Source organism: Lepus europaeus, chromosome 1 (assembly GCF_033115175.1).
Source record: "Lepus europaeus isolate LE1 chromosome 1, mLepTim1.pri, whole genome shotgun sequence".
NCBI classification, from domain to species: Eukaryota; Metazoa; Chordata; class Mammalia; order Lagomorpha; family Leporidae; genus Lepus; species Lepus europaeus.
In genome coordinates, this window is record NC_084827.1 from 24,996,647 (window position 1) to 25,021,421 (window position 24,775).

A 24,775-nucleotide genomic window follows, 5' to 3' on the forward strand; every position below is an offset into this window, starting at 1 on the left:
TTAAATAAACTTTAGTGTTGTTGTATCTGTTTATTCCATAAGCTCAGATCAACCTGTTCATTTCTAAAAACAAGAATCTTCCACAGAATGCTAGGAAAACATTTGAAGTAATCCAGAAAATTATGTAATACACAGCTGTGAGACTTTGGAAAATGTTCTGTGTAGCAGTCAAGTGACTTATTTAAAAAGTAACTTTTTTTTTTCATGAAAAATATATTGCTAGTATTAGAGATTTAGTACTGTACTGTATAGTACACTATCTGGTAGTTACTAGTAACCTGTGGTTACTATGCAGTCGAAATGTAATTCAAATTGAAATGTTCAATAAGTGTGAAATAAACACTAGATTTCTAAGATTTAGTGCAAAAAGGAAGGAAAAATGTTTCATCAATATTCTAATATTATAGGTTTAAATGATACCTAGCTAAAATTTATTAAAATTAATTTCACTTTTAATTTACATATTGGCCAGTAAAAAGTTTGAAATTGTTTGGCTCATATGTTTCTTTTGGATAATGTAGACTTAGATAGTTCACAGAATAATAGTGCTAATAGCAGAAATCATTCATGAACTGTACTTCCCAGAATCAATACTTGCTAATGTGCAAAAGTATCTGGACAAAAGCATTTTGTTTTGTGCAGGTTGTTGAATGATGGCCATACATATATGTACTTACTCTTCGGCAAGGCCCCACAGTTATAAAAATCAGTTTTCTATGGACATTGTTTAGTGTTAGTAGTGTATTATTTTCAGTAGACATACTGTACAGATTTACCAACTCTTTAGGGATGGATAGTTTTTCTTTTTCACCTGTAACATAGTATTGCAGAGTTCTGTCTCCCTCTCTTTTCTGCCCACTCCCCTCTCACCTCTCCTCACCTCTTCTCTCTTCCCTTTGTCACTCCACCTATATTCATAGGCTTGATTTGTTATTTTATGAAGATAATTTCCAAGAAATAGGCTTGTTCAGTTAAAGGAAAAATACTATTTAAATTTGTGTTTGCCTTGTCGAATTTGTACATTTTGTAATGATAACCTAGTATACTGTTTGTAATTCTTGAGAGTGCTCAATCCGCATGTAAGATTATAAACAAATATAAGTAACAATAGTTGTATTTAATGTTATAAAAAGTTTCTGAATTTTTAAATGTGATTTTTTTTCTGAAATTTTTTTTAAGATTTATTTTATTTATTTGACAGGCAAAGTTAGAGAGAGAGGTCTTCCATCCGTTGGTTCACTCCCCAGATGGCTGCAATGGCCAGAGCTGAGCCGATCCAAAGCCAGGAGCCAGGAACTTCTTCCGGGTCTCCCATGTGGGTGCAGGGTCCCAAGGACTTGGGCCATCTTCTACTGCTTTCCCAGGCCATAGCAGAGAGCTGGATCGGAAGAGGAGCAGCCAGGACTAGAACCTGGCGCCCATATGGGATGGCGGCGCTTCAGGCCAGGGCGTTAACCCACTGAGCCACAGCGCCAGCCCCATTTTTTCTGAATGTTGAACATCATTTTTCTAAGTATTCTAGACACATCTTTGTTTTCACATAAAAGGTAATGAATGCTGCTTTTAGAAAACCCAGCATACAGGAACTGGTCACCAAAGCAGAAGGAACTGAAATTGAAGAAAGAGGCAGACAGAGTGTAATTTATTAGGGATTTATGTACAAAAGCAAAGTTTTGGGTGGCCATAGGACAATTGGTCACCATGGCACAAGGCAGGATAAAAAAAGTTTTCTGTGAAAAGGTAGTCTGTGGCTAATGAGTACACCTGGTTTTCTCAAGAAATAGTATACATTCCAGGCAGCACATAAGATAGTTCCAGGTGTCAGATATGAGTTGCAGGGTATCTTACTCATACTTTTTTTAATTAGCATATAGTACTATAATGTTTACTTCTTTTTATGGGGTACAGTGCAATCCTTCACATGTGTGCAGCATAAATTGATCAAATCAGTTTGTTAGCATTTCCATTTTTTTGTCTTTTCTTTAAGTTTGACACCCATGAACTCTCCTGTATTCTAGTTCTTCCTGCAGTATATAGTATATTATTGTGAACTATAGTCATTCCACTGTGCTGTAACACTAGAAGTTACTATTTGTGTTTAACTGTATTTTGGTATCCATTAGCCAGCCTCCTTCTCATCCACCTCTCCTGAACAACTTGGTTTATCCTATAGGGTTTGGGATAGCTAAAAAAGACAAGAGGGCAGTTCTAACCCAGATGGCTACAGTCATATCATACTGGATCCTGAAAAATGAGAACACGAATACAGCATTGTACTTCATAATCAAGTTATGTGTCTCCCTTTTAAAGTGAAGTGTTATCTTTCATAATAGAAAGGTTGCGTTAATATTTATGTTAATAGGGACTTTCTAATTAGCTGCTTTGAAACAAGAATGTTCAACATAAGAAATTAGTAGTATTTGTTGGTTTGCTATAACAGTTCTATTGCACATTAAGATAATTTTCTCAAAATTAGGGTATAATTTATATACAGTAATAGATACAGATTTACTAAATTTGTTGAATTTTAACAAAAATGATACATTGTGAAGCTAATTAATAACTCTGACCTCTCAAAAAGTACTATTGTGTCTTTATCCAGTCAGTTACTTTGGAATTCTGCTTCTTCCCCATCTTCTTTTTTTTTTTTTTTTTTATTTTTTTATTTTTGACAGGCAGAGTGGACAGTGGAGAGAGAGACAGAGAGAAAGGTCTTCCTTTTGCCATTGGTTCACCCTCCAATGGCCGCCGCGGTAGGCGCGCTGCGGCCGGCGCACCGCGCTGTTCCGATGGCAGGAGCCAGGTGCTTCTCCTGGTCTCCCATGGGGTGCAGGGCCCAAGCACTTGGGCCATCCTCCACTGCACTCCTTGGCCACAGCAGAGAGCTGGCCTGGAAGAGGGGCAACCGGGACAGGATCGGTGCCCTGACCGGGACTAGAACCCGGTGTGCCGGTGCCTCAAGGAGGAGGATTAGCCTATTGAGCCGCGGCACCGGCGCCCATCTTCTAGCCCACTCTTAGCAATCACTTTTTCATTTGTTATTAGGCCGAGTCTTGTCAGCTTTGGTCTCTGACTCAACATGTTTTTGAGCACCGTGTAAGTTATTTCACAAATATTCATCCTATTTAATTGGTCAATACTGTTCCACTGATAAACATACTTGCACTTTGTCTCCTGTTGATGGGTATTTGAATTGTTTCCAGGTTTTGGCTTTTATAAATAAGGCTCCTGTGAATATTGTTGTGGAAATTTCTTTATATGTGTGTGTGTCACATGCTTTTATTTCACAAGGTAAATACCTACCTAGGAGAGGAATTACATTGTCATGTGAAGGGGTATACTTCCTTTTTAAAGAAACTTTCAGATAGTCCTGGAAGTGGCTGTCTACCATTTGTGCACTTCACCAACAATGCATGACCGTTGTAGTTGCTCCATGTTTTCTCCAGCAGTGGATGTAGTCAGTCTTTTTGATTTTGGTCATTCTGGTAAACGTGAAATGATATCTCAGTGTGGCTTTTGTTCACATTCCTTTTGTATCTAGTGCTGTGCAGCAGCTTTTTTGTGCTCACTAGTCATTTGTATATCTTTCCTTTTTTTATGTAGTTTTCAGTTCTTTTGTTCATTCAGTGAGTTGTTTGCTGTTAATGATTTGTTAGGAGTGCTTTATATATTCTGGAGACATGTTTTTGTTAGAGATAAATTTAAACTATTTGTCTCTCAATATGTGGCTTTCCTAATTTTTTTTTTTTTTTTTGACAGGCAGAGTGGACAGTGAGAGAGAGAGAGACAGAGAGAAAGGTCTTCCTTTGCCGTTGGTTCACCCTCTAATGGCCGCCGCGGTAGCGCGCTGCGGCCGGCGCACCGCGCTGTTCCGATGGCAGGAGCCAGGTGCTTATCCTGGTCTCCCATGGGGTGCAGAGCCCAAACACTTGGGCCATCCTCCACTGCACTCCCTGGCCACAGCAGAGAGCTGGCCTGGAAGAGGGGCAACCGGGACAGGATCGGTGCCCCGACCGGGACTAGAACCCGGTGTGCCGGCGCCGCAAGGCGGAGGATTAGCCTGTTGAGCCACGGCGCCGGCCTATTTTTTGAATTATGTCTTTTGATGGGAGATTTTTTGATAAGGACTAATATATCATTTTTTTTTCTTTTCTTGAAAACGCATTTTGAATTCTAAAAAATGTTGACCTATGCCAAGATGAGATTCTTCAACCTTTCATTGAAGTGTTGTGGTTGTTCTAACTCATTATCTTTAGGCTTATAATTAATTTCTAATTTATTTTTGTATATGGAGTACAGAAAAGGTCACAAGGGTCATAAGGTTTTTTTCTTTACAGATTTTTCATTCAGTTACCCATTTGATACAGTATCATTTGTTAAAAAGCCTTATTTTTCATCTTTGAATTGGTTTGGAACTATTTTTATAAGTTAGTTGGCTATATATATTTATATCTATTTTTGGATTCCAACTCATTTCATTAATTTGTTTTTCTATCCTTTGGCCAGTATATATTGATTTGAGTATTGTAGATTCATCATAGATCTTAAAATTAGGTATGGTAAACCATCTTTTTTTTTCTCCTTTCAAGATTATTTCTGATTATTGTAAGTCCTTTGAATTTTCATCTGAATTTTAAAATGAATGTTTCAAACTGTTTCCAGAAAATAAGCTGGGATTTTGATTGGATTATGTTAATATATGTCAGTGTGGGGAGATGCATATTGAGTTTTCCAATCTATGAATCTGACATATCAGTATCTATTTATTTCTATATATGTATTTTTGTCCTATTGTAAGTAGTACTTTAAAATTTTACTTCTAATTATTAATTGCTAACATACAGAAATATACTATATACTTACCTTCTGTCTTCCTAACTTGCTAGGTTAAATAATATTTTTGGATTCTATGTTTTTTGTGTACCTAATTGTGTTTTCTATGAATGATGGCAACTTTATTTCTTTCTTCCTATCTTTATGCCTTTTATTTGTTTTTATTTCCTTGGCTTGGACTTGTAATATAATATTGAATAGAAGTGATAAGAATGGACATCATATCCTTGTTCTTGATATTCATGGGGAAAGCAGGATTTTTTTTTTTTTTTTTGACAGGCAGAGTGGACAGTGCAGCCAGCGCACCGTGCTGATCCTAAGCCAGGAACCAGGTGCTTCTCCTGGTCTCCCATGCGGGTGCAGGGCCCAAGGACTTGGGCCATCCTCCACTGCACTCCCGGGCACAGCAGAGAGCTGGCCTGGAAGAGGAGCGACCAGGACAGAATCCGGCGCCCCGACTAGGATTAGAACCTGGGTGCCGGTGCCGCAGGCAGAGGATTAGCCTATTGAGCTGCGGCGCCGGCCGGGGAAACAGGATTTTTAATAGATGTCCTTTATCAGATTAAGGGAGTTCCCTTTTTCATATATTTTCATATAGTCCCCTCTTTTTTAAAAAAAGATTTATTTACTTATTTGAAAGGCAAAGTTAAAGAGAGATACAGAATCTGCTGGTTCACTCCCCAAATGGTCTCAATGACCAGAGCTGGGCCAATCAGGAGCCAGGAGCTTTCTCTGTGTCTTCCACGCGGGTTCAGGGGCCCAAGGACTTGGGCCATCTTCTTTTTTTTTTTTTTTTTTTTGACAGGCAGAGTGGATAGTGAGAGAGAGAGAGAAAGGTCTTCCTTTTTGCCGTTGGTTCACTCTGCAATGGCTGCTGCGGCCGGCTCATCGCGCTGATCCAAAGCCAGGAGCCAGGTGCTTCTCTTGGTCTCCCATGCTGGTGCTTGGGCCATTCTCCACTGCCTTCCCGGGCCATAGCAGAGAGCTGGCCTGGAAGAGGGGCAACCGGGACAGGATCGGTGCCCCAACCGGGACTAGAACCCGGTGTGCCGGGGCCGCAAGGCGGAGGATTAGCCTGTTAAGCCACGGCGCCGGCCTTTTTTTTTTTTTTTTATTTTAAAGTTTCTATTTAATGAATATAATTTTCATAGGTTCAAGTTCAGGAATATAGTGGTTTTTCCCCCCATGCCCACCCTCTCACCTTCACTCCCATCCCACCACCTACTCCCTCTCCCTTCCCATTCTTCTTAAGATTCATTCTTAATTAACTTTATATACAGAAGACCAACTCTATTAAGTAAAGATTTCAGCACTTTGCACACACACACACACAAAATGTAAAAAGTACTGTTTTGAGAACAAGTTTTGCAGTTAATTCTCATTAAGGACAGAGGTCCTACATGGGAAGTAAGTGCACAATGACTTCTGTTGTTAATTTAACAATTAACATTCTTATTTATGATGTCAGTCATCACTCAAGATTCTGCCATGTGCTGCCAATGCTGTGGAAGCCTTTTGTGACCACAATCTCCAGCAATGTTTTGACAAGGCCTTAAGCAAAGTGGAAGTTCTCTCATCCCTTCAGAGAAAAGCACATCCTTCTTTGGTGACCCCTTCCACTGGGGTCTCATTCACAGAGATCCTTCATGTAGGATATTTTTTGCCACAGTGTCTTGGCTTTCCATGCTTGAATTGCTTTCATGGGCTTTTTAGCCACATCCAAATGCTGGGCCATCTTCTACTGCTTTCCCAGGCCACAACAGAGAGCTAGATCAGAAGTGGAGTAGCCAGGACTCGAACTAGTGCCCATATGGGATGACAGCGTTGTAGGCTGTGGCTTTACCTGCTTCACCACAGTGCCAACCCCGGATCATTGTTTGTTTTTAAGATTGACTTGAAAAACCAAATGTACTGGAAATTATTTCCTGTTTCTATGCTCATCTGACTTATTGGCTTTGATGTGCTTTTAAAATCAGTGGGGAACATACATTCTTTTTAGAAATGTACATCATTGACTTTGATACTTTTATTTTTGGTCCTCATATGCTTAGTCCCTTCTCTTCTGTGGTTTGTGGCATTTGAAATATTAGAAATGGAAATGTATTAACTGAGGCTTTTCACCATGTCATACTGACATTTGTGATTAATTGAATTGCAGGAAGAAAATTGTTGTCACCCTAGTAAGAATAATTTTAGTGCCACAGATAAGTAATTTCTACTCATGGAAAATTATTTAAGATAATTTGATAATGTAGCAATGATAAATAGGATGCTAAGAAGCCTCTCTTGATTCAGTTTAGCATGTGAATGAATACTAAATGCATATAATATACTATACTGGAAGCTGTGTATGCATAAAGTGTACATGACCCTTGTCTTTAGAGGGAGAACAGTGCATTGTGTGAAGCAGAATTCACGTAGGAACATGTAACAAGTCATTCAATGATGAATGCTTTATTTGATTTTTACATAAAACATGATGAGTATAGAGGGAGGGGAAAGTATTTGCTGAGGGAATCAGGCATAACTTGGTCAAGAGCATGACATCTGAAATACTTACATGAAGTTTGCAGAGTTTGCCATGATATCCCACCAGAACCAACCCCACCAGTAAAGATGAGAATGGTATGTTGGGGATCTGCTAGTTATTTGGCTGCTCTCTTCCTGATGCATATTGCATTAAAAGCCAGATGTGAGTATAAAAGAACTGATTTGCCTTGGACCAAGAAAGAGCTGAGGCTTTGAAGAGTTCAAATCTTATTTTTATCAAATAGGAACTAACTGCAGTTATTTTTTTTTTTAAGCATGAATCTGTTTATTAAAAGATAATTGGTAGGGTCAGCGTTGCGGTGTAGCAGGGTTAAGCTTTCCGCCTGTGACGTTGACATCCCATATGAATGCCAGTTGAAGTCCTGGCTGCTCCACTTCTGATCCAGTACCCTGCTAGTGTATCTGGGGAATCAGAAGAAGATGGCCCAAGTGCTTGTCCCCTGTACTCACATGGGAGACCTGGAAGATCTTGGCTTCAGCCTGGCCCAACCCTGGCCATTGCAGCCATTTGGAGAGTGAACCAGTGGATGGAAGATCTTTTTCACTCTCTCACTCTCACTCTCGAACTCTGCCTTTCAGATAAACAAAAAATAAATAAATCTTTAGGGAAAAAAAAAGCATAATTAGCAAGAAGAATTCATGAAGGAAAATAAAATAGGAGCAGAGTATCTTGTTAGGAGCTATTCCAGTACTTTAGGCCAAAGCAAGGTAAATATTTTGATATATTTTTACCATTATATAGCATAGCATATACATATATGAAAAACTGTCATTTCTCACTGACACTTATGATTTCTGGAGTGTGAGAATAAATGCGGTATATACTTTATTATTATTATTTTTTTTGACAGATAAGAGTTAGACAGTGAGAGAGCGACAGAGAGAAAGGTCCTCCTTCTGTTGGTTCACCCACCAAAATGGCCGCCACGGCTGGAACTATGCCGATCCAAAGCCAGGAGCCAGGTGCTTCCTCCTGGTCTCCCATGCGGGTGCAGGGGCCCAAGCACTTGGGCCATCCTCCACTGACCTCCCGGGGCCACAGCAGATAGCTGGACTGGAAGAGGAGCAACTGGGACTAGAACCCGGTGCCTGCATGGGATGCTGGCGCCGCAGGCGGAGGATTAACCAAGTGAGCCACAGCTCTGGCCCCTAAGAAGTATATTATTAAGATTCTTTTTGCACAGTTGATAGAAACTACTTTTGACTGGATGAAGCAAAAAGGAATCTGTTGGCTACTAAAGAATCCCATGGAATCCAAATGGGAATTGAACAACAAAACTTTAGGAACTGCAAGAGGCTGAGAAGCTCTGAGAAAAACAGCAGGAGTTGGTGGAACTTTTAGGCTCCTCCTCTCTCATCCCATCAGTCCTGTGTATCAGTTTGGAATTCTAAATTCCTGGGAGAGGACCTTAATTTACAACACAACACAAGTTATCACAACACAAGTTAATTTGTCAACACAAGTGCTTGTTCCTAGAGACAGAGACAATGAGTGTCTAACTTTGGAATTATCCAGTAGCCGCATAGTAGGTTTGTGAACAGTATACAAGCTCCTGAAAATTCTGTTAAGATACAGGATATGACTATTAAGATGAATTATCACTGAACTAAACCTGCTTCAGATGCCCTTGTTCAAAGTATTTTACTGCACTGAAGTGCATTTTTAATACAACTCCAATCCCAGATTTGTAGACAGTAAAGTTGTGGGGGTATCTTTCTTGTTTTTGAAAATTTGCAGACACTAGTCTCCTAATTGTTACTGTAAACTAGTAGTAGAGCTTTAACATGATCTTGTTAACAATATAGCAACTGATAAATCTGATAATATTAATTTAATAAGTACAAACAATGCCAAGCAATATTCTAAGCAAACTTTGTATATATTATTTCCTTTAATAGCCCCACATTGAAGGGATTGTTTGGAGCAATTTACATGAGGTTAGGAATATTATCCCCATTTTGCAGATGAGAAAACATGGATAAGGTAGTTAGGCAATTGCTTAACATCATATAAGCTAATAAGTGGTTGAATCTACCCTACTAGAGTCTGTGCTTTCAATCACCACACTATTCTCCCTGGGACATCATTGATTCTCTCTTTTGACCTTGTACCCAGTTATAATTCAGGCTCCCTTAGTGTTCCCAGAGCACTTTTATCCCTGCTTTCATTTTGGAACTTATATTTTCCTTTGTTAAAGTTGCTTACTCCTTAAATACATGGACCAACTCTTAGTTTCCTATTGTCCACATAAAATAAATATTTACCAAACTGAATTAGTCCCATGTACATATTTAGTTTCTGTGTTATCTAGATCCTTTGTGAATAATATGATTTTGTTACTTTTTTTTATTGTGCACATTCCTTTGCATAATGATCTCAAGTCAGACCTTCCCTTGTCCTTACAAATTCCATACCGCATCTTTTTTTAATTAGTTTATGTTTTTAAAAGGTAGAATTACAGAGAAAGGAAGAGAAGACTGGGAGGGATCTTGCATCTGCAAGTTCACTCCCCAAATGGCTGCAACAGGCTTGGCCAAAGGCAGAAGTTAGGAACTCCATTAGAGTCTCCCATGTTGGGTGCAGGGGCCCAAAGAAATGGGATAAGTGCCACTGTGCCAAAATTTTCTCTTTCTTCCTTTAAGCCTCTGTAGCAACAATATGTCACTCAGCAGTGCTCACTTTTAATTTTTAATAGGAAGACATAAAAGCCAATCAGAATTCTTCCTGAGTTACTGTTACTAGGTCAGAAAGATGTGTTTTTTGTGTGTGTTTTGTTCCAGACTTACATGATAATTTGACTTAAATCAGCCTTCTTATTTTGTGTGTGTATTTGTCAAAGATTTAATTTTGGGTAAACTAGAATATTCACATGACTTAAAAGTAACAAAACATGGAAAGGAAGTGTAAAGCTTATCTTCTGCTCATCCTATATTTGCACAGTCATTCCTTCTCTGACAAAACTTAGGGGTACACACAGAAGCTCCAAACAATAGGAACTATAACTACTTTCTCTTTTCAGACAGTTCTGTGCTTAGTTAAGCAAATACAAGTTATTCTGGTTCCTGCTATTGTGTACAAATGTTAGCATACACAACTTCCTTTTATAGCCTTGATTTTTTTCCCATGTAATGATGTATCTTGTCAATTTTTCTTTATATCATTTTCATTTTTTTAAGCAGCAATATGGTATCCTGTTGTATAGCTCAACTGCAGTATATTTAACAAGCAAAGTGGGTGTTTTTCTTGATAATCTAGAAGATTCCAGGTGTCTGAGTAATTTTCGATAATCTTAAGGTTCTGAAGATTTGAATTAAGTGTAAAATTTGAAATTTTTACAATTTTGATAGAAGTCTTTCTCAAATGTGCTGTTACTTTACCTGATTGAGTTCAACATAACTTTTTTTTTTAACTCTTAGAGGATGAACTAGATGGTCTGTGTGAGCATTTTTGGTACTATCTGTTATAGTGTGCTGCATTTCCTGGCTTTAGAATCTTTGTTACTATAAGACGCAGATTGTCTTATCCTATTGCATTATCTGAGTTTGTTCATTTCTGACTCTGTTAAGACTTTGAGTCAAGGAAGCTTGGCTTATCAGGGTTGTTGCTAGCCAATTATGGCTCTTTATTTCATACTGGATATTACATTATCTTTGATTTTGTAATACTTGTCTGACCTCCTAATTGTCAGAAACTTTTAGTGTTTTGTAGATTTGCTACTGGCTCACATAAACAATATGATTTGAATGATGCCCATATTTTCTAAGAATGTGGAATAGACTGTGGAGGATTTTTAGCAGCTCTGCTGTTGAGGATGCATTTAATTGGGCATCTTTTCAAGAGAATTATTAATATCTGTTCCTCCTAGTGTGAAAACCATTATAATATCTATATCAGATTTCTGCTGTTCAAAATACCCCCTTCCATGAAATTACTTTAATTTCTCAGCATTTTTTTTTAATAGCTTATTAACTGTGAATTTTATCGGTATTATTTAGTGTTTCCTCTCTACTAAAAAATGTTTAACACGGTCATTTGTGTAGTCTGAAAGGGCCTAGTCACATAACCAGTTCACTGAGTTACTGAAGAGAATCTTGTTGGCAGGGTCCAGTGATAGGAGGAACTGCTGTTTCCTTCTGATTTCTGATGATTGAAGCTGAGCAAACAGGCAAGCTTATCTTGCTTATCCTCATAAATGTTCAGATATGTAGGTTAAGTGTTAACACTCTCTGTGTGTTTTAACAATTCTACAGTTGCTTACCATATGTCTGGCATAGTGCTAGAAGAATATAGAAATAAGACAGGATCCTGTCTTCAGGAAAATGACAATCTGGTGTGGAAACGTCAGTGAACCGATTATAATGCAGTAACTGCTATAATGAGTATACCTAAGCACTGGGAATTCTGTGGCTAGGCCTTTGTTCCTAAGGGAAAGTGGGATCAGGGAGCCAGGGGCTGGGCCCCATGGTGATATTTATACAGAAGGTTGAAAGATGAGCAGAGTTGGCTACATAAAAGGAGGATGACAAAGAGTCTCACTTTTGGGAGCATAAAGTTGAAGTGGAGGATCAAGATTTGAGAGAGGACAGTGACTTCTGAGGCAGTTTTGGGTATCCTCAGCATGTAATGTGATGAAAATTAGGCTATGCAGATTGTTTCCCTCATCTTTTTGTTAATATTTTGCAATGATCAGAGTAGAGAGTACTTCAGAAAGTTCATGGAAATTTGAAAAGATAAGTTTTTTTTGATGCAAAAATTTTTGAAATCCATGCCCTTTTTTTCCCCCATAAGACACGTTTCATGAATTTTTGGAATACTGCTCTATTACATTAGTTTCAGAAAAAATCACCCTCCACTCCCATTCCTCCTCCTTTCCCATGTTGTCAGGACTTCAGTCTCAGATGGTCATGTTAAACTTTGGTAAGCTGACACGGAAAGACCTCCTTTATAACTTCTTTCCTTAAAAATCCAAATCCAGGGGCCCCACATGTGTTGTGGGCATCCCATATGGACACCAATTCCTGTCCTGGCTGCTCCACTCCTGATCCAGCTCCATGTTGGTGTTCCTGGGAGGGCAGTGGAGGATGGCTCAAGTGCTTGAGCCTCTCTCCACCCCAGTGGGAGACCCAGATAAAGCTGGCTCCTGGCTTCAGTCCAGCCCAGACGTAGCATTGGGACCATTTTGGGGAGGGAACTGGTAGATGAAAGAACTCTCTCTCCCTAACTCCCTTTCTCTCCCCACCTCTCTCTCCCTCTTCCTCTCTCTCCTTCTCTCATAATTTTGCCTTTCAAGTGAATAAATAAATGTTTTTTTTTTTTTTTTTAAAAAGATCCAAACCCAAGTTTCAGGTTTTACCATAATCCAGTTGATTTTATGAAAGAGAAAAGGAGACAGAAGAAGAATTCCTTTTAGGCAGGTCCACTTGAGCTACAGGGAAGAGAGAAGCAGAAGAGAACAAGCCATGCCTGTGAGTTGCCCTTTTAACAGTGTCCACACCTGTTTGCCAATATGACCCAGTCTGTTATGATATCATTATCCCTCTCACCATTATCTGTAAATGACAATCCTCAAAGTAGAAAATTAAGGAGAATACAGTAAGCCTTGTCATTTGAAGTTTTAGCATCTATAATTTTGATTGCTTGCAGGTAATGCTAAAAGTCTTTGCCACATTGTAATTTACACTTTTCTGGATGTATGAATTTAAAACATACAAGATTGGTATAGTTATGAGTGACTTAGCCTAGTGTACTTTCCAGCTCATCCTTCACTTTGGCTGTTGTATATACAGTCAGGTGATTTTTAAAATGGCTTTTGAAAGAGAATGTGTGATTGTAGTAAATGTCAGGTCTAAAACTTTTATGATTTGTAATTAAAATTTTTAATAATTTTATTGGTTAAACACACAACTAGGGGTGGGCATCATATTGCAGTGGGTTATTCTGCTTGGGACACCTACATCCCATATCACAGTGAATGGTTGGAGTCCTGGCTGCTAGCTTTTGATACAGCTTTATGCTAAAGTATCCTGGGAGGCAGCAGATGATGGCTAAAGTGCTTGTGCCCCTCCCATCTACATGGCAGACTGAATGGAGTCTCTGGGTCCAGAGTTGGGCCTGGTCTGGCCTAGTTGTTGGTGAACATTTGGGGAGTGAATGAGGCAGTGGATAGGTGAGCTTTCTGTCTGTCTCTGCCTGTCTGTCTCTCTCTGTCACTCTTCCTTTCAAATCAGTAAATCTTTTTTGAAAAAAATATACTTATGTCCATAATAAATGGAATGGAGGAAGAAGTTAAAGGTACCTATTATTGGTCATATGTTTTCCTGTATACTAAAGCAGTCCCCTGTATTTGTTATATGTTGCTGCAAACAAACTGCCTCATGACTAGTAACTCAAAGAACTGTCAGGTTATTTCTCATGATTCTCTGGAATGACTGGGTGATTGGTCTTCTGGTGCCACTGAGGCTTATGCATACAGTTGGATTTGGCTGGCAGGCCTAATGAGGGGCTGGACTTAGGAGAGGTGTAATGGATTGGGCCTTGCTTTTATATATGGTCTTTCATCCTAGTTTTAAGGGCAATATATCCAAGAGGGCAGTCCAAAATGTACATATACTTTTCAGACTTCTTTCATTTCCTGGTGTGCTTTTGGCCAAAACAAGTCCTGTGGACATCCAAAGGCCATAGGGGAAGAGAGTATCTTCTAAGAACTTGGGTGTTGAGAGCTATCAAGGGCAATTACCGAGTGATACACCATTGTACCAACATCCGCAGTCAAGGTTTCCTAGCTGTATGTGACCATTCATCTCCCTGAAGCACAGAGTTCATGTTTATTACTTTAGTATTAAGTTTGCAATTTCATGACATGTCTATCTTCTGTTTCTTATCCCCTGCCCTATGCAGATCCTCAGGCTTTGCCAGCACTTTCCCATGGTAGGGATTTTGTTGTCTTGTCTACATAGAATACTGTTTCCTCCCCATTTCCCCCACTTTGTTCACGTGACTCTTGCTTTTCATCCTTCAGATAAATGCTACTTGTGGGAAGCCTTTTTTTAGATTTATTTATTTATTTGTAGGACAGAGAGGCAGGGGCACAGAGAGAGAGAGCGAGCAAGCAAGAGAGAGAGAGGTCTTCCATCCATTGGTTCACTCCCTAGACGGCTGCAACAGCCGGAGCTGGGCCAACCCGGAGCCAGGAGCTTCCTCCAGGTCTCTCACGTGGGTGAAGTGGCCCAAGGACATGGGCCATCTGCTGCTGCTTTCCCAGGCCATAGCAGAGAGCTGGATTGAAAGTGAAGCAGCCAGGACTTGAACTAGCACCCATATTGATGCCAGTGCTGTTAGTAAAATGGGGCCATCTTATCTGTGGCGCCATCTGTGCCCCAGATACCATCTTAGGCTCTGGCCCCAGTGGCCACCTTGCACAGTAAGTTTCATTCCTTAACCCCATGTCCCAACCACAGGTGTCAGCTCCACCCCCACCCAATGGGATTTGCTGTTCCTACTTCCCTGCCTCCCCCCCCCCCCCACAAAATATAACAGGACTTGCTTCCAGCACACATGCCCTCTCACTCTCCTGATTCCTCTCTTGCTTAGTCTCTCACCCCCCACATCCCCCACCCCACCCCGCCGCCGTTGGGATTCCCTCACTTGACAATAAACCTTTCCCTTAACTCCAGTGTTTGTGTTTCTTGGCGGCCTTACAGGCACCGTAGAGGGAGGCTTTACCCACTGCACCACAGCGCCAGCCCCGGGAAGCCTTTCTACACCAGCTGTATTTTGTTTTCCTTGTGTACCAAATTTTTCCTTAGTAGCATTTGTAGTTGTTATTAATGCCTGTCTTCCTATTAGGCTGGGTTTTTACAGGGCCCACATCTGACTAATTTATTTTTGCGCTCAATCCCGCTTTCATTTCTACCCTGACCCACATTTATCACAATGTCTTGTACATAGTAGTTACCTAATAAATTCTTGGTAACTGGATATGTCTACTACTGCAGTTTTCATAAATAGCTACTAAGACCTAAAAAAGACCATGTTTGGTCCCTAAGACAGCAGCTGTTTTTATTTGGCTCCCTTTTTCTTCATTTTGTTATTCTGTTGGTTACTTTTTGCTTTTGTACTCTTCCTGCCTCCTCATGCATTCCTCCAACCTTGAATTAAAAACAAGTAAGCAAAAACTGTTTCTTGTGAAGGAAGTCTTCTTTCTTTGATGTAATCTTTTTAAGTTGCTACCATTTTCTTTTCTCTCTGCTTCTCCAGTTTCCTGATTGTAGAAGTTACCAGGTGATAATATCCAGTCCATCCAGAATGATTTTTTGTTTTGTTTTCCTGGAAAGTTTTTCACTGGTACTCATCACTTTGGAATTGCTTGTCACTATCAGACGCATTGCTTTTATTTTTAAAATTAGTAGTTTCAGTATTAGATTTACGAAGTCAGCATATAACCAGGTGTTTTCAAACTTTAATTATTTAGAAGATAGTTCCTTGGGATCATGGCATAATTAAATAATTACAAGATTTCAACCAACTTCTTTGTATTTCTTTTATATTATATAAATTTTCATATTCAGGGTAGTAGATTATTTCATGTGAATATTATTCATCAGGGCATCTAAAAACATATTTAAAGCTTCCCTGTATATAATAAGAAACTTAAGATGGATTTCCCCAGATTAGTTTTTAGATATTTGGGACCAAATACACACATAATACATCCATACATATATACAAAAGTTGAAGTATTTGTCTATTAATCTCGGCCAATGTGATCATAGAAAAGACTTGGTTTTATTCAATGATTTGATTTTTCCCCTCCGTCAGTTTATTTTGCCTATTTGTTGAAAAAATCTTTATTTAACAACACTATGTTAGATTATTAGAGTACTAATTGTTGTGTACAGTTATTCTACTTATCTTAGTATTTGTTGTAGGTAGTTGATTGTTGAAAGCAAGGATCTGTGAGTCCTGGTATTTTCTTTCCCCTGTCATTAACTGATTTTGTAATTAGAGAAACACCTATTTTCCTGATTTAAAATTCTTACTCTGATATGTTATACAAAGGGTCTTCAAAAGGTTTGTGGGTGAAATGGAATTAAAAGATAAGATTTTTTAAAAAAGCATTTCTTAATGTAAGCACTGTCAAATTTACAACACTTTTGTAAGCAGCAATATCAGGCATTTGATCCATCCCTTAGAACTGAGGGTGTTGGAAATTTAAGCACAGCGGTGCAGTATTGTACATTTTTAACTGAAGAAAGATGGGTGCTCTTTAAGGATATTTTAAGATTAGGAACCAAAAAGAAGTCAGAAAGAGCCAGTTCAAGACTGTAATGTGGGTGCCTAATGCTCTTCCCTCACAACTCTTAGAAAATTGACATTGTTTAAGAGAGGAATTAGCAGGAGCATTCTTGTGATGGAGAGGAACTCTGTGGGAAGCTTTCTGAGTGTCATTGTGCTAAAGCTGGCTACCTTTGTTGAAACATTCTCCTAATAAGCATGTTATCATTCTTTGCCTTGTGAGAAAATCAGCAATGTATAATGCCTGAGAATTGGAGGGAAAAAAAAAAACTATTGGTAGCAGTTTTGGCCATGAACAGTCTGCTTTTCCTTTGTACTACTTTCACTCACCTCTTGATAACCATTACTATGATCATACTTTGTCTGTAGGCTTATACTGGAAAATCCACATTTCCTCTCCTATTAACAATTCCTTGAAGAAATGATTCAGGATCTTGATCCCACTTATTTAAAATATTCATTGAAAGTTCTGTTCTTATGTACAAAGCTGATCTGGATGTAACAGTATTGATACTCAGGGAGCAGAAAGTTTTATCCACTTAAGTGTTCAGTCAGAATTATGTAAGTGGGGTCATTTGAGTTGCTATGGTGTGGGCCATTGTTTCTGCTGTTTTGATAGTCCTCTACAATTAGGACACAAACAAGATGGGTTTTTTTTCCTCACAGATTGATTGAATGGTCTGCTGCTGTAGACTTCATCTTAAACATCACCTTGTTCCTTCTTAAAACAAGTTATTCATGTGTAGACTCTGATTTCTTTGGGCCATCATCCTCCTTAACCTTTTGTAAAGTGTCAGCAATACCACTATTCTCCCACCAAAGACTCACCATAATCTGGCAGGATGTGGTGCTGCGAGCAGAGGTTTAACCCCCTGTGCCACTGCACTTACCCCGTAGATTTCCCTTTCTAAGCACTTGTCCTCAGGGTATTTTTCATTAATATTGTCTTGATTGTGAAAGGCAAAAAGTAATGGACTTGATTAGCTGCAATTACTTTAAGGAATGGAAGGAATGTTTTTAAAAACTTAATTAAGCCACTGTCAGTCTAAAATTTAAGGGATAGTTGCTGTTTTTATATTGTCTAGTGTTTATATGTTTAATGTTATGTTTGAAAGCTACCTTTGAGGGGCCGGTGCCATGGCTCACTTGGTTAATCCTCCGCCTGCGGCGCCGGCATCCCACTTGGGTGCTGGGTTCTAATCCTGGTTGCTGCTCTTCCAGTCCGGCTCTCTGCTGTGGCCTGGGAGGGCAGTGGAGGATGGCCCAAGTGCTTGGGCACCCACGTGGGAGACCAGGAGGAAGCAGCACCGGCCGTGGCGGCCATTTGGGGAGTGAACCAACGGAAGGATGACCTTTCACTCTGTCTCTCTCTATGTCTATAACTCTACCTATCAAATAAAAAAAAAGAAAATGAAGAAAGCCACCTTTGTATTGACTGTAATTTTTCTGAGCCATTCAAAAAAGGCTTTATAATGTACAATGATATGTCATTTATATACTTAGGAGTTTAAGGTAAGAAGAAGTGAGATAGGTACACCTACACATGTAAGATTGTAACACATTTTGGAAAATTATATCTATGGAAGATTATAGAATATTTTTAGTGAATGTATTTTTTGAAATTTTACCATTTAAAACATTATTTTCATTTTATTTGAAAGGCAGAGAGACCCAGAGAAATCTTCCATTCCCAGGTTTGCTATCCAAATGCCTGCAATTGCCAGATCTGGGCCAGGCTGAAGCCAGGAGCCTAGAGCTTCATCAGGGTCTCCTATATGGGTGGCAGGGACCAAAGTATTTGCATCAATTTGCTGCTTCCCAAGATGCACATTAACAGGAAGATAGATAGGAATTGAAGGAGCTGGAGATTGAACCAGGCACTGCAGTGGAATGCAGGTGTTCAAGGGGCAATTTAACTTTTAAGCCGAATGCCCACCCCATATTTATTTAAGATTTTGTTGTTGTTGTTTTAATTTTTATTTGCTTACTTGAGAGACAGAACCAATCTTATTAATCCCCTGATGCCCACAACAGTGGGTCAGGAATAGTATCAAAGTAAAAGGGCTGTAATTTAAATGAAAACTTGATTTCTTCAGCCTTCTGTTTGATCATCTCTATGTGAAATCCCTTTTTTCTGAAGTTTTGTGTGCTATAGCTTTGTGGAATAGGAAGTTTATGGAGTTGTCAGCCTCAGATTGTACACTTCTAAAAACACACAGATAAATTTCAAACAAGCCAAAGGTATACCCACATTATATAGTCTCCTTTAAATCCAGTGCACTAGTATATTTTTCATGTTTCTGAATTATCTTCATAATTTTTCATTGGTCTTTTTGTGGAAAATTTCCTGCTGATTTGTGGCCTGCTCATAACCACCATGTATAAAGTTCAAAGATGAATTTGGTCTGTAAAAGTTAAAAAGCTAACATTGAGCACAGTTACCTGGAAAAATTATTGGGAACTTTTGATTCCTAATAGTGATGATCTGGCATTTCAAGCTTTGAAACGGTTAGAACCTACGTGTATACAATAGTTCATTGCTGTCCTTTTATCAAAGGAGGGCAGTATCCAGGCATTATCAAGTAAATCCAAAACAGTGTATCCTTAAAGTTTAATGTAGTCTTTTTTTATTATAGTGTCCAAATTCCATTGAACTAAAGTACCATAATTATTTAGTCAATTTTTATATTTCACTAAGTAAGTTGTTTTTATTAAAAATGAAATATTTTAGTTACATTAAGGATATACATTTTTCATTATCTAAGTTATTAAATTCCAGTTTAGGAATGAAATTTCTGAATCAGAACACATAATTATTGCTTTCTGAAGATTTGTAAATGCTATCTTAGAATATGTGTGTTTCACTTTTTAAAAACAATTAAATATTTATATTCTGTATTTTAATGTAAAAAGAAAACCTAGTTTAGGACAAAAATTGGTATGTTTTAGTGTTTTATAGACTCATAAGATAGATGACAACATAGTATTTTTTTTAAGATTTTTATTTATTTATTTGAGAGGTAGAGTTACAGACAGTGAGAGGAAGAGAGAGAGAGAAAGGTCTTCCTTCTGTTGGTTCACTCCCCAGATGGCCGCAATGGCCAGAGCTGCGCCTATCCGAAGCCAGGAGCCAGGTGCTTCTTCTCAGTCTCCCATGCGGGTGCAGGAGCCCAAGGACTTGAACCATCTTCTACTGCTTTCCCAGATCATAGCAGAGAGCTGGATCGGAAGAGGAACAGCCGGAACTAGAACCCAGCGCCCCATATGGGATGCTGGCACTACAGGCAGAGGATTAACCTACTGTGCCACAGTGCTAACCCCCCAACATAGTATCATTAATGGAATACCTTAATGTCCTAAAATTGCATGTGATGAGGTAGTGCATCTAAAAGCATTCTAGTTAGCTCCTATCCTTGGGAAAATTGAGACAGGAGGCACTCAGGTCATTTTTTTCATACTCTCATTGTAGCTTTCAATTGTGTGGCCACTAGTGCAAGTCACTTAGAATCCTTTTTCTTTCCATTTTACTGTTTAGAAAATGAGATATTAAAATCTATCTTCCAGGTGAAATATTTGAAGTATCTAGCACCATAAAGGGTAATCACCAATCCTGCTTTCAAGTTCTGCTTTGTACCTTTGCTACAAAGTATTTAATTGGTTTGTGGATGCCAACCTTTACTAACAATTGTTTATTAGTAAACAATTACATTGTTTAAATTATTAAACAACTACATTGTTTAAATATTCTCTTTATTGGGAAGCAGTATAAAACAGCGTAAGAATACAGAATCTAAAGTCATAAATTGCTTGGAATTTTTTCAGCTGATGATTCTGGGCAAATTGCTTATGCTCTGTAGCAGTGGTTCTTAAGTATAAAATGAAGTGATGATAGTAATAAAAATTAAATGATGTTGTATTCCTGACACATCTAAAGATCAATAAATGTTAGTTTTACTAATCATTGTTATAAAGTTGTTGTATTAGTTATTAATCATTGTATAAATAACTTTAGAATAATTTTAAAAATTACTTCAAAAGCTAGTGGCTTAAAATAACATTGACTGTTTATATATCGCCTTGTTTCTGTGGGTCAGGAATTCAGGAGCAGTGAAGCTTGGTGGTCCTGACGCACTTTCTCTCAAGGGGCTGCAGTTAAGATGGCAACAAGCTCTGTGATCATCGGTCTGTTTTTTTTAACCTAACGGCTATAAATTTTGTTTTGCAGACAATGTCTTCAGCAGTGGTACAGTTATATGCTGCAGATCGGAACTGTATGTGGTCAAAGAAATGCAGTGGGGTTGCTTGTCTAGTTAAGGACAATCCACAGAGATCTTATTTTTTAAGAATATTTGACATTAAGGTAAGTTCTGTTTTACTTTATCTTTAAACTGTAGGTTTAGATTAGATTAGATGGTCGGACTCAAGTATAATTTAATATGGGTTTATGGAATCTGTATGTAATAATTAAATTATATTTAAACTCATTAGAAGGGTGAAGCTTGGTTTTAGTTACTGATAAATGGATATTGTGACCAAATGGGAACATGTCCTAACCCATATGAATACTATATTCCCTCTATCCTCAGCTTTGCTTTCTGTGGTTTCAATTAATCATGATCCAAAAATGTTAAATGGAGAATTCCTGAATAAACTATTCATGAATTTTAATTAACTCTGTTACAGTATATTGTTACAATTGTTGTGTTTTATTAGCAATTGTTAATCTCTCACTATGTCTAATTTATGATTTAAATTTGCCATAGGTATATATGTATGGAGAAAAATGTAGCATATAGAGGATTCTGAATATCTTGGAACACAACCCCCACAGGAAGGGAATACTGCAGTTCACCATTTTATTTTTCCACAGCCACCACATTTTGAAGCTACTTTTTAAAAAATTTTGCATTTGAGTCTTGAGCTTTCCCAACATTTTTCTTTTTCTTATGATAGTTACTGTTTCATCTTGTCCATTATAGAGTAGCATACATAGTCCTCTCATGGAATAACAAAAGAATATTTTAGCTTGGTATATATTATTATTTACTTCAGCCTAGCTTTAAAACATTACATAATATCTATAAACATGTATTACTGATTTTCCCTTATATTATTTCTCATCATAGGTATATTCAGATTTTTACAGCTCTGTATTCATTCTCAATCATAAATCCACTTTGTCATAGATTAGATGCTCTTTACCAGGTGTTTATCTCTTGTAGTGGCCATACAAGAAATTATTGTTTTGGATAAGATCAGGTGTCAATTACTTCTTTAAAAACCTTTGTTTTTTCTTTTTGAAAGAATGGTTTTGTTAACAACAGAGATTTTTCTATATTATTACTTTTTTTTAATGTGCACTTATTTATTTGAAAGGCAGAGTGACAGAGAGAGAATCTTCCATCTACTGATTAACTCCCTAAATGACCACAGTTGCCAGGCCTGGGCCAGGCTGAAGCTGGAGCCAGGATTTCTATCATGGTTTTTGCACATGGGTGTCAGGCCCAAGTACTTTGGCAGCCTTCCACTGCCTTCCCTAAGTGCATTAGCAGGAAGCTGAATCAGAAGTATAGCAGCAGGGACACAACCAGCACTCCAGTATGGGATGCTGATGCTGTGGCTTAACCTGCTGCACCACAACATTTGCCCTTGAGTCCTTAGGTCATCTTTCATGGTTCATATTTACATAGGGCAATAAGTAAAATGAGATTTTAATTACAAAAACTAAACTCCTGGTTATTAATTTGATCAGATAGGCTGTGGTCAAACATTCTTCAGCTCTGGGCCTTAGCTTATTAAGTATTTATAAAATGGAATGACTGGCTGGATCTGTTACAATATATTTCATTGAGGTTAAGTGAGATTTAATTTATTAACATAGTAATAAAAGGGAATTTTTTAAAAAGATATAATTATTTATTTGAAAGTCAGAATTAGAAAAGGAGAGAGAGAGAAATTGATCTTCCATCCAGTGGTTCACTCCCCAAATGGCTGCAATAGCCAGGGCTGGGCCAGACTTAGCCAGGAGCCTGAAACTCCATCACAATCTCCCACATGGGTGGCAGAGACCCAAGTACTGGAGCCATCTTCACTGCTTGTCCAGGCACACTAGCAGGGAGTTGGATTGAAAACGGAGCAGCAGGGACTCAAATTGGTACCTATATCGGGGATGCCAGCATCACAAGTGGCAAGTTTATCCACTACATCACAACACCCTCCCCAAGTGAATTCTTTCAGCATTTACTTCTCTATACCCTAAGACAGCTGAGAGATGCATGTGTTCCCATGACAGTGGCTGCTATGGCAGTGATTCTGGCAGATGGGAAACACATGCATAGTTTGAAAGAAATTCCTAAGTGCTTTCGTATTTCTCATCCATAATGAGAAGCACTAATTAGGAATGGAATACACATACAACTATATAAGAAGAAAGAAATTCCATTAACTGGTCATAATGTCTATGCAGTGTATTTTACAGTTTTAAATGGTGGTCTAATTGGAACCTTGCATTTCAGAATAGAGCAATAAGTGATTATGTTTCTCTCACTTATTTTCAGTTATATTCACATTGTTGTGAATACTCAGAATTAGGCACATTTTATATTAAGGTTAAATATGTTTCTTACATTGTGGTGATAGATACAGTGGTCATCCCCAACTCTCTTATCTGTAGTTTAACATTGATGTGTTTTAATCATCAATCTTTTTCTGCAGCATGAAAAGTCAGATAAACCTATATTTAGTTAGGAAAACATTCTGTAAAAGTTAAGAATTTGAAGTTATTAATGAGCTGTATAGAGTATACATGTACAAAATTGAGAAGAACAAAATATTTCTGTAAAATTTGATAGTACACAGTCTAAGTATTGCTGATGGAACTATGTCAGTGTATGTACAAAAACATCCTACTCCTTCCATGTAACATTGATGATCAAATAATTATTCTAGTTATATATCTGACCAAGAAACTGTATGTGGAAATGCTTGGCTAATGAGATTATATTTTAGTATATTGAATTAATCTCACTTGATGTGTAGGTTTTATGAAAGAAATGCTATGCAGAGCTTATAGTTATTATGAAATTGCTGATTAGGTTATTATGAGATGATGCTTATGTATGTAAAAGTTATTGTTAATACAAACCATTACCTTAATATGAGTCATCTGCTTTATTTCTAGAGCTTGTATTGGTAGCTCTTACTTGAATTTTTACTTTTTTTCTAGGATGGGAAACTGTTGTGGGAACAAGAGTTATATAATAACTTTGTATATAATAGTCCTAGAGGATATTTTCATACCTTTGCTGGAGATGTAAGTCATATTTTCCTTTATTACCATGTTTGATTTCTCCATTGGTTGCCTTTTCTAATCCAGATTTTATTTTTGGAAACTTATTGAAAGTTCAGATTCCATTTACTATTCTGATGAAGTATTCATTTTACAATTTGAGTGTCTACTGTGATCAGTAATTTTTTTCTAATAGCAGTGTTTTGCTTTACCTTCTCCATGTTTTTTACTTTCATGGGTTAGCTCAGATCATAAAATAATTTTTTTTCTGCTAGTTAAGTCCATCTGTCCTTTTTTAGAAATGTACTTCTGTTGATCCTTATTGTTTTTCTTATATAAAGCTAAATTTGTGCATTTTGTTGTTTGTCCTGTTTTATTAAAATATTTCAGACTTGTCAAGTAGCTCTTAATTTTGCCAATGAAGAAGAAGCAAAAAAATTCCGAAAAGCAGTTACAGATTTGTTGGGTCGACGACAAAGGAAATCTGGTAACCATTTTTTTCTTTCTTTAATTACTTAAAATGGTCCAGCAAACTGACTCATGGGACAAATGTGGCCCGCTGCCTATTTTATAGATAAAATTTTATCCAGACCCTGCTATATCAGTTTACCTGTTTTCTATGGCTAGTTTTTAGCCATAACAGAGTTGAATACTTTCCACAGAAGCTGTATGACCATCAAAACCTAAAATATTTACTCTCTGGCCCTTTACCAAAGAGCTTGTCAGTTCCTACCTTAAACGAAATGGTATTTTTATTGAGAACTAATTTTTCAATTTTACTGAATGACCCATTTTAGTAACCAAGCTTG

General features: G+C 37.9%; 1 protein-coding gene across 1 annotated transcript in view; it reads left to right on the plus strand.

Annotated features, from left to right (window-relative positions):
• The window catches only part of WASL (WASP like actin nucleation promoting factor), a 73,242-nt gene that overhangs the window by 16,373 nt on the left and 32,094 nt on the right, over nucleotides 1-24,775 (plus strand). The window contains exons 2-4 of the mRNA XM_062205487.1: nucleotides 20,904-21,038; nucleotides 23,904-23,990; nucleotides 24,357-24,453. Of these exons, the coding sequence (XP_062061471.1) occupies nucleotides 20,904-21,038; nucleotides 23,904-23,990; nucleotides 24,357-24,453 (319 nt within the window). The remainder of the gene's footprint in view (nucleotides 1-20,903; nucleotides 21,039-23,903; nucleotides 23,991-24,356; nucleotides 24,454-24,775) is intronic.